The 16505-nt window shown below is 37.3% G+C and overlaps 1 protein-coding gene across 1 annotated transcript in view; it reads left to right on the plus strand.

Annotated features, from left to right (window-relative positions):
* The window catches only part of mRpL28 (mitochondrial ribosomal protein L28), a 75656-nt gene extending 68935 nt beyond the window's left edge, over positions 1 to 6721 (plus strand). The window contains exons 7-8 of the mRNA XM_090370531.1: positions 2451 to 2487; positions 5700 to 6721. Of these exons, the coding sequence (XP_090226657.1) occupies positions 2451 to 2487; positions 5700 to 5763 (101 nt within the window). The 3' untranslated portion in view covers positions 5764 to 6721. The remainder of the gene's footprint in view (positions 1 to 2450; positions 2488 to 5699) is intronic.
* Positions 6722 to 16505: the final 9784 nt, after the last annotated feature.

The following is a 16505-nucleotide window of genomic DNA, read 5'->3' on the forward strand; positions in this document are numbered from 1 at the left end:
AAGCTTTCTCGTGTCTGACAGACATTAAAAGCAAAGAAAGAAATCATATGCTGTCTGTTGAGGTAGGACTGTCTGTTTTTGTCAAAAATTCAGCCAGGAATTAAACAAAAAAATAAACTAAGTGTCACACTGGAAGTAAACTTTAGACGTGAACTTTATTTTGATTTGATGCTTTCATATTTGAAAAAAAAAAAAAAAAAAAAATTAGATAAAAAAAAAATAGGGGGAAAATGCTGCAGTTTGCTATCTTATAATGTAAGCTGACATATATATATAGTAGCTCTGCACAAATAAATTTTCTTGACAATAATTTATCAAGTAATTGAATTTGGGTCCAGGTCAATTTGATGTATTACATTTTGCTGTATGCAACAGTTTGGTGAATGACATTTCACTGTATGTGACAATTTGGCGAAAGGCAGTTGGTGGGTACAACAATTCAGTGTATCACACAGGGATCAAAAATTAACAAAATCAGTGAAGTACAAGGTTTAGGAGGCAAGAGAAATTTTGGTCACTTAGAAAGGAAGAATGCAGAAATTAAAAAATTTTATATATATATATATATATATATATTTTATCCATTTATTTTGTATAAAAGGATTCACACCGACCGTTCTCCTAGTCGGGTTGGAACGTATTTGCCTTTTTCAGCATGACTCAATTCCTATGTTAACACCTTTAATCCAGATAAGATTATTTATTTATTATTTTTAACATACTCAGTTGAATCCTATGCTTTTCCAGGAGCATGAATTAGTTGAGGGTTGTCGGGAAGCTAGAAGAAAATTATGGGTGCAGAAGCCAGGTGAAAAGAATAGAATGAAGATTATAACTGTGAAAGTTGTTAAAGCCATACGCTGTTTTAGTAACATGGACTGGTTGTGAAGTGGGAAGAAACTCATTTGCACACACCACAGGAAAGGAAAGTTAATGAAGGTAGGTTCCCTTTTCTTTTATAGAGAACTCCAAAGCCTGCTCTATTCTAGCAGTGTGGATTTGTGAGGGTTGGGAAGTTGCAAGAAATTTGTTGAGTGACAGAAAAAAAAGTTTATCAGGCTGTTGTTTATTTTTTGAGGCCGATGGAACTTGTGCTGTTTTAGCATGTTGGGAATATTTTTGGTGACCTAGAAAGTCACCAAACTACTTGTTAACAGAGAAAACTATAGGAAAGCAAATTTATTGAAGTTTTCTCTGTTTTTTTCTTTCTTTTTTGGGGCTGTTGCAGTTGTGCTCTTCAAGCAGCATGAGTTGGAAAGATGAAACATTTGCCATTTACAGCATAGTATGTTAAAGTTTGCATTTTCTGTGTTGCTTTGCCATGCATCAAATTCTCCCAAAGAATTAACCAAATTGTCACATTCACCGAATTGTTGTTCACCAAATTGCCACATACATCAAAATGTTATATGCCAAATTTTCTTATATACCGAACTGTTATGCACCAAATTGTTGCATACAGAGAATTGTCATGCACTGAATTATTGTACAGTGAATTGTCTTGTGACATACTGATATGATCCCATTGAATTGCACTCACTGCTCAACTTTTTCTGACTTGCAAATGTTTCCATAGGTAGGGGTACCTCGGGATATGGAAAAAAAGGTTGAGTCACTGCCCCAGCTGCAAATTTTGATCTTCGGGATCTCATCAATGAGCATAGTGAAAATCTGAACAACCCATGATAGGAAATATCTAAAACTTTTGAGATGCAAAAAGGTGCAGTAAATAAAATGAAGTCAAATGGGTTGATGGCTAAAGACAGTTCCTTATTCTATGAGAGCTATATAACTTGTACAGAATGAGATTTTGTAAATGAGTTATTTTATTGTTGCATATTAGAAAAGACAGATTCTTAATTATTATCATTGCTTTGCTTTATGTTGCACGAAGTCAAATGTATAACAAGGTTGGTAAGCTCTTGTGAATGTAACTTGCACCATGTAACGGCGCCTCCGTAGCCAGGTGGGCAGGTGCAGCAGTGTGTAGCACATACTTCTTGATTAGACTGGGGTTCAAGCCCGTGACCACCAAATATGGAGGATGCAGAAAGGTCATGGAATGACCACCGCATATCCCTGGAGCAATATGCCTTTAGTTGCTAATGATCCTAAAAACCAAATAACAACAACAACAGCACCATGTAACTTGAAATGCAACTTTTGCAAGTGCACAGCAAGATGTTCATTTCAAGATGACATAATTTGTGATAAGGAACCTTTTTTGGGATTATAATGTTAATGCTTTCAGTGTTTTTTTTAATTTGCAAAAACGTTGCAAATAATGTTTAAATTCCCAATTTTTTTTATTTTACAGATCAGTATTTTTTAATGTTTCGCTTAAATGAATAATGCATTAAATTCACGATTATGTGATTATTTTTACTGTACAGCAAGTGTATTTGGTTATTTTTATTTATTTTATTTGATTTTATTTTTGTTTTTGTTAGAGAAAGTTCTATTGGCACAGAGTAGTGAAGAAGAAGAGTAAGTATATTTATCTGTTAAAGTTACAAAAATCTTTCAGTGTCAACTACATTAACTATAAACTTATGCCGTAAACTCATTTATGGTTTATTTTACTTGAGCATTATTTTTAAAAAAATCTTGATTCACTTTATAAACATAACCCCAGGGGCTCACATCTGGTGAGTATATGCTTGGCACACCCAGGGTACTAAGCTGGATATCATCATTCTTCTCTCTCTTGGTGATTTCTTTTTATTTCTCTCTCTCTCTCTCTCTCTCTCTCTCTCTCTCTCTCTCTCTCTCTCTCTCTCTCTCTCTCTCTCTCTCTCTCTCTCTCTCTCTCTCTCTCTCTCTCTCTCTCTCTCTCAGGGTGACTCATTTTTTTTTGGCTTGTGCAGCATAAGCCTTAGGCTTTCTTGCACCATATGACTCAATAATAATAATATTAAACAGACAGTATTTATTCAATTTTGTTTTGTTTGCTTTGCAATCATGTTTATTCTTCAGAGGATGTTTCTAAAATATTCTTGGAAGTTTGTGTTTCATTCTCACATGAAGTTAATGGTGTAGTTTTACCTGCATGTTTCTATTTATTCAATTTTATTTTGTTTGCTTTGCAGTCACGTTTATTCTTCAGAGTATGTTTCTCAAGTATTCTTGGAAATTTGTTTTTTTGTTTCTTTGTGTTTCGTTCTCACATAAAGTTAATGGTGTAGTTTTACCTGCATGTTTCTAGGCAAAGTAGTGTCATAAGTTTTCCCATTTGAAATCCTTGGCTATAAACTCAAATAATAATTGTCTAATTGAAAACATTGCTTTAGGTAAAATATTTCACTTTTATTAACCTTAGAAAAGTAGTGGCCATTGGTGATTTTAACAGGTAGTGCCAAAGTAAAAAAAAAGTGTATGTTTTAGAAAACATTGCTTTTTCCACCAGGGACAAAACTATAAATCCTGTGCTCCCACCATTTTGCTGAACAGCCCTAATGGTATTAATAATTTTACCAAACGAACCCTCCCTTCCTCACAGAGGCAGACCTGATTTAATTTCAAGTTTATCATCATATGACAGCAATAAAGGGTTTTTTTTTTTATTATTTATTATTATTTTAAGAACTTATCCTGTTTACTGAAAATAAGCACTAACCAATGCACATGACTTTAAGCTGGGGTTGGTTTTGCTGTGGCACATTCATTTGTCTTTTGAATGAATGTAGAGAAGAGTTCAAAAAGTATTGCTATATGCGTACATTGGTTATTTGCTATATCTACTCCATGAGGGCCAGATTTAGAATCACATTTTGCTGTTTATTTATGAATGTGTAAGTTAAACACACATTCATAAACACAGCTAAACACACATGCAGCTGCATTATGTAACATTTGATCAATTAATGCATTGGTTGTTATAAATGCACATCAAACACAAATCAATAATAAAAAATAAATATCAAGCAGTAATAAATACAAAAATACAAGAGGTATTAACTTTTATTTATTCATTGTTATTGTGGTAATTCCTTGGCTCAGTGGTGCTTTATAGACAGCTGCCACTGCTTAGATATTATTACTAAGTAATTAAGATATATTATTGTCAGTAATTAGCATAGTAGTGTAGAATAGCATTTCTCAACCATTTTTGTAACAACCTACCTAAACCTGTAAAAAAATAAAAAAAGTCTGGGACCCATCATTTAGAAGTTGTATTTACAGACATAGAAGAATTCATTGTTTTGGCTTTTTAATTTTTCATATCCAAAATATAAATATAATTTACAAAAAGGAGTACATAACCATTATTATATTATACGAGGGTGTCCAATAAATTATCTACCTACCTATGAAGGAAATGAGATGAAAGACAAAAATCTTTTTTTTTATTTTTCAGTGTAACTCCCCTGAACTTCAATACACTTGTTCCATTTTGTTGGCAATGAGGAAATACCAGACAAATAAAATTCTATGTGCTTTCCATCAAAGAAGGCAGAAACAGCAGACTTCAGTTTATTATCATCAGCAAAGTGGTGGCCACGTACATTTTTCTTGAGGTGTCAAAACATAGTTACTGGGGGCCAGATCCAGACTGTAAGGTGGGTGGGTAAGTTCTGTAAGTCACAGTCTCTCAAAGCAGCTTGTGACCTGTGCAGTGATACATTGTCTTGAAGACGCAGCACACCTCTGGAAAGTTTTCCACAGCATTTTTCCTTTATGACATCCCTTGGATTTTATAGTAGGGATGCATATGACTCCCCACTGACTGTCTGCTTGTGTTCCAAGTAGTGAATGTACAAATTCCCCTCAGCATCACAAAAAGTGGTGGCCATAATCTTGCTAGCTGAAGGTTGTGTCCAAAATTTTTTGGGTCGGGGAGAACCCTTTTGCTTCCATTGCATTGATTCTTGCTTGGTCTCAGGATCTCAATGATGAACCCATGTTTCGTCACCCATAACAATTCTGGAGATGAAAGTTTCAGGATCCCTTCCATAAAGCTCTAAATTCTCCTCATAACACTGTACTCTGATTTGCTTCTACACAGGGCTCAGAAATCTGGGGAGCTACCTTGCACTGACCTTAATCACCCCCAAATATTCATGGGGGATGGTTATAGCTGTTCCCTCAGATATGTCATATTACCTGGAGATTTGGGACACCTTTAAACATCTCATTTAGCACAAGGGTTTCCACTGCTTGGCACGTTTCTGGAGTGGTCTCGTCACAGGCCTTTCTGGACATAGATTGTCTTCAATGGACTCTACCTCACTTGAATTGTTTTGATCAGAATTTCACCTGGTACTCTGAAGGTGCACTGTTGCCATACACAGCCACCATCCTTTTATGAATGGCCTTTGACCCATTTCCTTCTTTGGTGAGAAACATGATGACTGAACAATGCTCCAGTTTCAGCAAATCCATAATTTGATACACGTGTTTTCCTTCTTTCTGTTATAGCAGCACAACCTAAAAACATAGTGGGATAAAAGTTAGTATGATTCAAGTTGAGATATGTAGTAACATGAATCATTGAAATATAACTATGGAAAGTACCTTAGGTGGATAATTTATTGAAAATCCCTCATATTTTGTTTTATTTTTAATGTGTTTTCCAACCCACATAAATTTTCAGTGATCCACAGTTTGAGAATTACTATTCTAGAATAGCAGAATTAAGAATTTTCTTATTGCTCTAAGAACCTTTTTGGACTTATCAGAGTTAATTAATTCTCTTTTAGGTCATATTATGAGTGGTTATTCAAACTAAACCCTTTCAGTAAGAAGGAAAGTGCTAAAGAATAGTCAGAAGAATTATTTATACCCGATATTAATTTAAAACCATAAATATTCTGAACTTGATTGAATGACTGTTTCTTGTGTGAAATATACATAATTGTACACTTACTCTTTGTTAAACATCATATAAAAAAAATTACAATTATTTTATTTTAATGATGATTGCTTTTGTCATATCATAATAGGTAGTCCTATTTTATACTAGGCATCTACATGAGAATCTGACTGAGAAATTTAAGGCCATGAAAGGGTTGAACAAAGTTAATGAAGGGGCACATTTTTTCTTCTAGGATGATGCAAACAAGGGACATAAATTCCATTCTGCCATTTAAGGAAAGATCTATGTGCATAGATAGTTCATTAATGTGTGTGTGTATTAATCACACACACACACACACACACACACACACACACACACACACACACACACACACACACACACACACACACACACACACACACACACACACGTATGTACGTACGTTCATTAATGTGTGTGTGTATTTGATTAATCAAAGGGTAATTGGTATCCCTTCCATGGATTTTTGCAGAGGCATGGTGTGATACACTGCTTGTGAATGTAGCTCCTCCACTGACAGGTTTGCATTAGAGTGTATACTGAAACACATGGTATCATATCCTACAAATGCAAAGCATGTTGCTAATATTCATAGGATACTAGTTGCTTAGACATGCTGCTAATTACTGGTGGTTTGCATTCGAGCAAATGCAGTCTTTCTGCCAATTAAAGCTGGCAGGTTTGTGATAGAGTATATGGAAACATGGGATGCCATATTCTAAAGATGTGAAGAATGTCGCCAAGATCTTTGAGATACCAGTTGCTGTGAAGGTCTGCTAATGAACGGTAGTTTGCATTAGAGTGAATGCCGTCTTGGTGCTGATTTTAAATTGGGAAGATTCCCCCCCCCCAGCTTTGCCACTGCTTTTAAATCAGGAAACAATTGTAAACTAGCTCTGCGGGGGGAGGGGGGAAGACCCGTTTTCTGATTTTAAACCAGTACCAAAGGGGTGCATAATTTACTGCTATTTTCGCATTGACCAGGGCCAAGATGGCATTCACTCTAATACAAACCACCTGTAATTAGCAGCCAGTATTCCATGGATCTGCAACATTCTTCACATCTTTAGAATATGGTACTTCTTGTTTCTGTATACTTGAACACAAATCTGCTAGCTTTAGTTGGCGGAAAGATGGCATTCATTCTAACGCCAGTTACTGGTAATTAGCAGCATGTCAGAGCAACTAGTGTTCCATCCATGGATCTTGGAGACATTCATCACATCTTTGCTAATGGTGATTAGTAGCCTGTCAGAGCAATAAGTGAGAGGAGCCACACTTGTCTATCATTGCTTGTCACAAAGATCCATGGGATTTGGGTATCATGTAAAGATTAACCAAGTAAAATCAACTATTGGAAAAAAATACATAGCTTTTTTAGAATTAGAGAGCTGTCAGTTTAAAGAGAAGATAAATATTTGGAAGAAGTAGATAAAATATTAAAGTTGTATGTCTAATAATCATTTCTTTCTTGCATTGTTCTGTCATTTCAGTACTAATACTCATAACAGTGAAAATTCAGTGTTGCAATCATCAATTTGATATAATACATATGTTTTTATATCCTGAAGAAAATCCAGGATATAAAAAAATCATGAAGTTTCTTCAAAATTATGTATCTGTTTAATTTTTATATCCTTAATTCCATATCTAGTTTTGAAGTTTTGTCATTACTGAACAAGCAATGACAAAACTTTTTCAACAAAATTTTGTCATTATGTGGGTTGTGTTAAGATTACAAAAAACAAAACCAGGTGCATGTATATTTTCTTGCACACTAATGCTAGGAGCTTAGTAAACAGATTTGATGAATTTGAAGTCTGGTTAAGTTAACAAATACGATTGACTTAACAAGTACTTCAGAAAATTAAGTCAGCATATTCCTCTACAATATACTTATTCTTAATTTATCTCCTCTCCCCATCTTCTTTTGTTGCTGTCGTTAAGTATTATTTTTCTTTGTATTTGAATCTTACTTGGCTTGGCCTTCTGAATATCTATTCTTAATTTATTCAATATTTTTTATATATATATATACACAGGTAACCCTCGTATAACATATTTTATACGAGGTAACCTGTGTATACATATCTATATTTTATAGGAACCTTGTAGTTAGGTTCCTATAAAATATAGTGTTGTGCGAAACCGTGTTATATGGGACTAAGAAAAAGTACAAAAATGAGGATTACGTTCCAAAAGCTAACAAAAATACACTATTTCGTTAAAAAATGTTAACAAAACTAACAAAAACACACCATTCTGGATTTTGTGTATCTTCTGCTCTCTTTAAAAAATCAGTAATTTGGGTTTGTTTGCTTTTGTTTGATAAATCTTTGTGAATTTCATTGTATGGAACTAAACATTTTTGAAGCTCCCTTTTGAACTTTGGGCTCCTTTCATTCGAGAATCTGCATTCAAAAAATAAGATTCTAATTGCTCGACTAACTTTATGCCTTCCTGTATGGTTTTTAGGGTAAAATTTGGAAGTTTAGAATTTTTGTGTGTGCTATCATCCTCTGAAATGATTTGGTTTTACTTCCGATTCCATTTCCACCAAATCCATTTGCCAGCCTCTTTTTCTACCAGTAATTCTTGAATGCCTTCAGTGATATCTTTTTTTAATTTTTTTAGGAGCATCGGCAACTAAGGCCATGTTGCTCTGTTTGTTGTCTATAAATTGTGTCCTCAGGTTGATTTTCTGTTTTGCTGGACGAAAACTCCGAGTTTCTGAGAGAAAAAAACCATGCTACCCTCACCTGAGCCCAACTAACTCGGCCATGTTGTGAAAAAGACCCATAAAAATTCCTCCCATCATCATCATCGACAGGATTCGAACTCAGGTCTTTTCCACCCGGTATGGGGAGGAGGGCGATTCTGTCAACTGTGCTACCCACAGGACTTCATTAGTCATATCACCAAAACCTTCCCCTCCTACCGATGTAGCAAGTTCTACTATCTCACTGATTCCATTTTCTGCCAGTTCGATCATATTTCCCAAATGAACTGACTGACCATACATTTTTCCACATGCATTTAACGTTGACGGTTTTACTTCTTTCAGCGATAAAACTATGATTCTGATACAGTCCACAATTGAGAAATGTTTCAGTGCCTTCATTACTTCAATAGATTTGTAATAAATTTTTTTCCAAAATCCATTGCAACAATTTTCTGATGTAATGAGTTTTAAAGGTGGATGTAATGACCTGATCTTATGGTTGAATGAAAGGAGTTGTATTAACCTGGTACAACTGTGGTGGTAGGAACTTAACTTCAACGTTTGGATGACTTAAATCTTTTGGATGGCCTGATGTGCTATTCAATATTAATAAAACTTTGAAATCTAGATTTTTCCATAAGTTCAACAAGCATAAATTCAATAGCACAGAATGTAACACAGGGATTTCCCAATAAAATAAAATACAGGAATTTCTCAATTTTTGTTTTCCTAGCGAGTCAACAATGGGGATTCAAAAAGAGTGGAAATGTTGAAAAATTACATCCAACATAATAGCAGGGTTCCCCCTGCACCAAAGCTCAAAATTCCCTGTTATGCAAGGTTTTCAAAAATTCCCTGTTATGCAAAATCTTCTAATCGCGTCAGAGTGAAACAGTGTTGTAGAAGTACCGTGTTATATACAGGGGGTTGCCTGTATATATAAAATCTCAATAAATTGAGGATAGCTTTTATAATTTTTTAGTCCAGTGTCATAAATTAAATTCAGGGTTATTTAATTAAAATGCAACACAGTTTTCGGTATAACAAAATATTGTTAAAAATTTATACAGAATTTAAAGCTATTAAAATTACATTAATAGTTAGAGTATACAGACACTCTTTTTACTGTTTGGCTAACTGCATAAAGAATATGTTCTTCATTAATGCAGTTGTCAGTGTTTTGCTTTATTTTATCCAGTGTGTTTTTGCATAACCCTTATTCTTCAGTGACTTGGTGCATTATAACTCTAGTCATTTTTGCTCCATAAAAACCAGCCAACCAACCTTATTCTTGAATGGCCCCTTCAGATAAAAATCTTGTCGTGATATAACAGTTAGGCAGGCCATTGACTGCAGAGTAAGCATTCATCAAAGAACTCAGTAGATTTATTGTGTGCAGTTGCATGTCCTGCTCCCACCAACAGTATTTTTCATCCACTTTGGGCATGCACATGGATTACAAAATAATGTCCTGGTACCACATCAGCAGTCATCTCATTAACTCAACAGTGTGGACTTCCCAGAGAAAGTTGGTCACCTGAGAAGTGCCCAACTATCATTTTAATTTATGGATTATTATTATTTTTTTTAATTCTGCTAAATCATCTTTTCTTAATATATTGCAATACTTATTGTGTGTAACTTTTTAGGTTTTAATAAAAAAAAATTAATTTAAAAACATGCTATATTTATTTAAAAATGTACCTTTTATTTATTTTTTTTAAAGTTAATTCTGCAGAAAAACAAAAAAAAATTATACATAAAAAAACACCATGAATCTCTTAATCTCCTCCAATTTTCAGTTTGAGACTTGAATGTGTGAAGTTTCAAACATGAACATATATTTCAGCTTATGTATATAAATATTAAAAAGATTTAAAAAGTTATATATACATATATGTTCGTGATACTACTAGTTATCACTTCCATTTTCAAATTTATTTCAAATTAGCATGCTTCACACAAGTGAAATTTGAAATACATAATGTTACTTTCCAACAGAGTAACATCTTGTGAGAATACAAGTTTTGCATTCTCATTTTTATTATGTGAAAACAAAAAAAACCTATCAAACAACTAGTGTAAAGGTGCACATATTTATTAAATGAGTGTGAAAAGAAAACAAGTAACCTGAAACTATAAACAAATAGTTTTAGTGCTTGTCCAATACCGTGCTGAAATTTTTCCCCACAAAAGCTGCATAGTTGCAAAGGCAGTGATAGGTCACCTGACGGGTTCTCGTACAATTTCTGTATAAAATTGTAAAAAAATTACTTCAGAAACTATATTAGGGGGATAGAAAAATTTTAATCATTAATGGGTAATGTTATTTTTGAGGGGTGCCATCAGGTGACCCACAACTGCTGGGTTATCCCTAGACAAATAAAATGGAAAACTAGTTGCAGTATGCTACTGAAACTTATTTATCTGCACTTTATCGTACTCTTGTGTGACAGCCAGTATTGTTCAAATTTTGGTGAGAATAGCAACAACAGATTTTTCAAACCATCAGGGGTTTTTCCCCAACTTCTTGCAATTTTTTTTTCATTACACTATTGACTTGCAGTTATGTTTGTGGTTACTAACACTACCTGTGTGAATCACATGTCATAAATACCAAAACAGGCCTGCACGTGTCACATGGTGCAGGCCTGTTTGGTTATTTATTACTGAATGCCTCTTGCCATTGCAAAAATTAATGAAGGCAAGATAATGTTCCAAAATAAACACCTATTCTTGGTAAAACTCAGTATTCACTGCACTAATACACCTTTTTTGCATTTCAAATACTCCTATCACAATGTAACTTTTTCTACCACCTGCCTAAAATATCACTCCATATCCAGTGACATCATATTCTCTTTCTTGTAAAGTTCTCTCAGTACATGCTAAGTGGATATAATCTTTTATTTACTTATATAGAATAATTTAAAATTATGCATGAATCCTTTAAATTGCTGTGCATCCTTTAACAACTGTAAATCCTTTAAGTTGCCATGATTGATTTATATAAAAATGTTTCATGTAAACCAGTAAGTGACTAACATGGAGAATAAGTGACTGACATTTGAGCAGAGGAAAAACAAACATTTTAAAGTGGGTCTAAATGTATGAAAATGTTGAATACTATCAAGTATGGAATCCTACCCAAATAAGACTGGCGCCTTTAGCCAGGTGGGCAGGAGCAGCAGTGCGTAGCACATGCTTCTTGATCAGACCGGGGTTCGAGCCTGTGACCACCAAATATGGAGGATGCGGAAAGGTCAGGGAATGACCACCGCATAACCCTGGAACAATATGGCCTTAGTTGCTAATGCTCCTGAAAACTAAATAACAACAACCACCAAATAAGACTAGTAGATGATATCCATACCTTTCACTTCTGAAATTTTTCATGTAGGGGATATCTTAAAGATATAGTTATAAATTATAAATCTTCACCACTGCCAGAGCTGTAGATGAATATACAACTGGAATCATCTTGAAGAAAAGCATAAAATTACATTTCACATATGATCTTTTCTCACTGTGATACGTTGAGAAAGAATCTGTGTGTATACACTATATGTTCTGTGCATATATATATACACACACCGATGAGCCAAAACATTATGACCAGCGTTATGCAAATCGAAGCAACTGCAGGTGAACTATGGTGCGTGCACGGGTTGGGATACGGTATAAAAAACACACTGATACCGAGCTCCATTAATCAATGTTAGTCTTGTTGTTCAGATGGGAAAGGTAGCGGACTTAAGTGAGTTTGAAAAAGGCCAAATTGTAATGTCCAGACGATTGGGTCAGAGAATATCCGAAATGGCATGGCAGGTGGGATGCTCACGGTCAGCCGTGGTTAGTACCTACCAAAAGTGATTCAAGGAGGGGGAAACCCACGAACCGCCTGTGAAGTGTTGGATGACCACAGGTCGTCGATGCTAGAGGTGGGCAAAGGCTCTCCCGGATGGTATGTGGCAACAGAAGGGCGATTGTGGTGCAACTCGCTGGTAATTGGAATGATGGTGATGGGAGTAATGTGTCACAAAACACTACATTGAACCCTGCTGAAAATGGAGCTGTGTAACTGCAGGTTGCTTCCAAATAGGAGTATGGCTGCTAACCAAGGTTCACTGGCAACAGCATCTACAATGGGCAAGCGAGGATATCAAACTGGACCTTGAGTGATTGGAAGAAGGTCATCTGGTCTGATGAATCACGTTTCCTGTAGGACCATGTGACTGCTGGGTACATGTCGGTAATTTCCCTTGGGAAGTGATGGCACCTGGATGCACTGTCGGACAAAAACAAGCCTGTGGCAGTGGTGTCATGCTTTGGGCGATGTTCTGCTGGGATACCCTGGGTGCAGTAATCCCTGTGCCAGGCACACCGACATCTACCTAAACATCATTGCTGACCAGGTAAACCCTTTCGTGGCAACAGTCTTCCCCTCTGGTGGTGCTGTCTTTCAGCAGCATAATGCACCAGGCCACACCCCTCAATTGTTTGAAACTGGTTCGCAGAACATGAAGACTTCTAGGTATTTCCCTGGATTCCCAATTCCTCAGTCATCAATCCCATCGAGCATCTGTGGTTTGTGTTGGAACAGCAACTTCGATCTGCGGCTTCTCAACCAGGGACCTTACAGGAGTTAAAGGATCTGTTGGTTACATGTTGGTACCAGATACCACAAGACACCTTTAGAAATTTTGTAGCATCCATGCTTCCACAGGAATGAGCTGTTTTGGCTGCATGTGGAGGACCACACTATTTCTAAAGGTTACAACCACAAAATCAAATGAAACAGCCTGTGGCGATTTGCATAACGGGCTGTTCAGTAGAAAGCTGGTGCACATGCAAAAATTTGAACCGTGATGAGAGGGCTCACATAAAAAAAAGCAGCAGTTATGTGCAAATTACCGAATGGTGAGCACGATTGTTACAGACGATTGATTGGTTTGATACAGTGCTACAGACAACGAAATGGCCAGTGGACAACATCTGGATGACTTTACCCGGGGTCGAATAATTGGGAAGCTCAAGGAAGGTTGAAGTGCGAGGAGTGTGGCTGCAGAGTTCAGTATTGCCCATAGAATCATCTTACGTGTGCTTGGTTTTCAGAATGACAGGTACAGCTGTTCGAAGGACCAGTGGTAGTCATCCATGAAAAACAATGCCCAATAATGACCACTTTATACTCCTACAGGCCAAGAGGGACCGACACCAGGCAGCGGGATCCATTGCAAACCAGCTGCACAGGATGCAGTATATTGCGGTTTACCGTGGACAGGTGACTTCATAAAGGTGGACTGTTTGCCCAATGGCCAGTACGCTGTGTCCCTTTAACACCTGCCCATCGGAGACACCGTTTACAGTAGTGCATCGAACACAAGGACTGGAGAGCAGTGCAATGGGGTAAGGAACTCTCCTGTGAGAGTAGATTGTCTCAGCAGCGATTCGGATGGCAGCTAATCTGGCGAGAGATTGGCACACGGTATCATCCCGCAAACATCACTGAAAGGGATCGATATGGCTGTCGAGGTGTTCTCGTCTGGGGAGGCATTATCTTGGACGGACATACACAACTCCAGATACTGGAAGGCGGTACTGTAACCAGTGCACACTACTGTACTGAGGTAATCCTTCCCCATGTGTGTCTGTTCCAAGGGGCCATTGGTTCCTAGTTTGTGTTTATGGATAATAATGCCACACCCCCATCGTACTGCTGCTGTTGATATGGAAAGTTAGGACATTGTTCGTATGGATTGGACTGCCCGTTCCACTGGTCTAAATCCTATGGGATGATCTGGAGAGACACCTAGTGGCACGTCCACAGCCACCACCAGAAAATGTTCACCAGCTGAAGATGGTGCTGACAGAGGAATGGACGATGCTACCATAAGAACTTATCAACAACATCAACATTTTTCTAAGTATGGACAGGTGGTGCAAAGCCTGCTTCAACATTAGGGGTGGCCATATCCTGCCGAGGACCACCTCTTCCCTTTGTTTTTGTTCCATCTTTGACAGTGATGCATCTGTATCATGGCAGCCAGTGCTGTGTTGCCATTTTTGAATAAAATCCCTCTACCATTTTGTTTCCGTTGTTATCTTGGTGTTGTTTCCTTCATCATTTCTGTACCTCATGAGGTTCCTTTGGTATGCTTTTCCTATATCCATGCCACTCCTATGAGAAGCTACTGGCAAAAACATGACTGGTCCTTACGTTTTGCGCACCAGTGTATTAGCTAGGTGGTCATGATGTTTTGGTTCATTGGTGTATATATATGTGTGTGTGTGTGTGTATACACTGCCCTACCATTAATATCCGGACACCCCTCCATGGATGGGGGAATAGGTTTGGTTTTTTTTTTTTTTTTAGGGCCATTAGCAACGAAGGCCATATTGCTCCAGGATATGCGGTGGTCATTCCCTGACCTTTCTGCATCTTCCGTATTTGGTGGTGACGGGCTCGAACCCCGGTCTAATCAAGAAGCATGTGATATGCACTACTGCTCCTTCCCATCTGGCTACGGAGGCGCCTGGGGGAACAGGTCCTGTGCAATCAATGCGTCACAGAACCTGCTATAAATATGCACGCTGGGCTTCGAACAGACAATTGCCAAAGTGGGCATGCAATATGATATGTTCAACAGGATTGATCACCTCAGCAAATGCTGGACCCTGATTAACATGGTGCAAGGAGCAGAGCACTAATCCTTGGCTGTAGAGCAGTGGAAAACAGTCCATAGGACTTTTCCACTGCTGTCTACCACGCTGATGGTAGAGTGCAGTGGAGCAGTTTCCTTTGCACTCTACCAGTCCATTGGCCGTTCCTGGGTGTGACGAATGCCAGGGGAACAGTTTCCTCCTGATTGTATCCTCCCAACAATGAAATTTGGTGGAGGCTGTCATGGTATGGGGTTCCTTTCATGGTATGTCTTGGGCCAATTTAGTCGTGGACAAAACCATGTATGCTGTGCAATACCGGGACAGCCTGGACAATTATGCACTTCCAACATTATGGCAATACTTCTGGGAAAGCCCATATCTGTATCAGCAAGACAATGCACCATGCCATACTGCTATGGTCTTAACAGAGTGGTTTGAGGACATGGGTTTGGAAAAGTTGGATTGACCAGCCCAGAGTCGTAATCTGAACCCTATCGAGCATCTTTGGGATGTATTGGATCATCGGGTATGTGCATGTCAAGATCTTCCAAATAACAAAGCCAAACTGGAGGCTGCGTTAAAGGCCGAGAGGAGAGTATGCCACAAAGATTGGGGCCACAAAATATTAAATGACACAATGAAAGCTCTTTTTTGTCTAAATGCAGGTGTCCGGATATTAATGGTAGGGCAGTGTATGTTAAGTCAGATGTTCTGAACGTCTGATCTAATGCTTGCTTATGTCACATTTTCATTTATCCCCTTTGTTTAGAAAATTTTGATTTATGTTCACCAAGTAAACTGTTGAAGATGAAACATCTCAAAATGTTTATACACAATTTTAAACCTGTATATACACTAGTGTTCAAAGAAAGTGCATCACTCCTTAAAATTTTAATTTTCGTCCGAATAAAGTATGTGGAAATATTTCTTACAGATTGCATCAGATAAGATTGACACGCTTAGGTGATGACATAATATTGCATCAGCTGTTACTTTAAGCTATATAAGCACGCTCTGCAAGAGTTGCAGTCAGTCCTTGCTTGTGTCAGGATGGTAAGTTATGTGCAGTTGATGCCACGAAGAAAGAGTGCTATTATTGCTTTATGTGAGGAGTGATGTTCTTCCAGTCATTGCTTATAGAGTGTCTTGTAATCAGTCGGCAGTTAGTAGATTTCTTTTCAAACTCCAGAAAACTGTTTCTGCTGACAGGAAGAAAGGAACCGGACGCAAACGAGTCTACCAAAATAGGACCGCGTTTTGAAGTGCTCATGCCTTAAAAAA

This window comes from Mastigoproctus giganteus, chromosome 3 (genome assembly GCF_048544385.1).
Source record: "Mastigoproctus giganteus isolate SK-2022 chromosome 3, ASM4854438v1, whole genome shotgun sequence".
Taxonomy (NCBI): Eukaryota; Metazoa; Arthropoda; class Arachnida; order Uropygi; family Thelyphonidae; genus Mastigoproctus; species Mastigoproctus giganteus.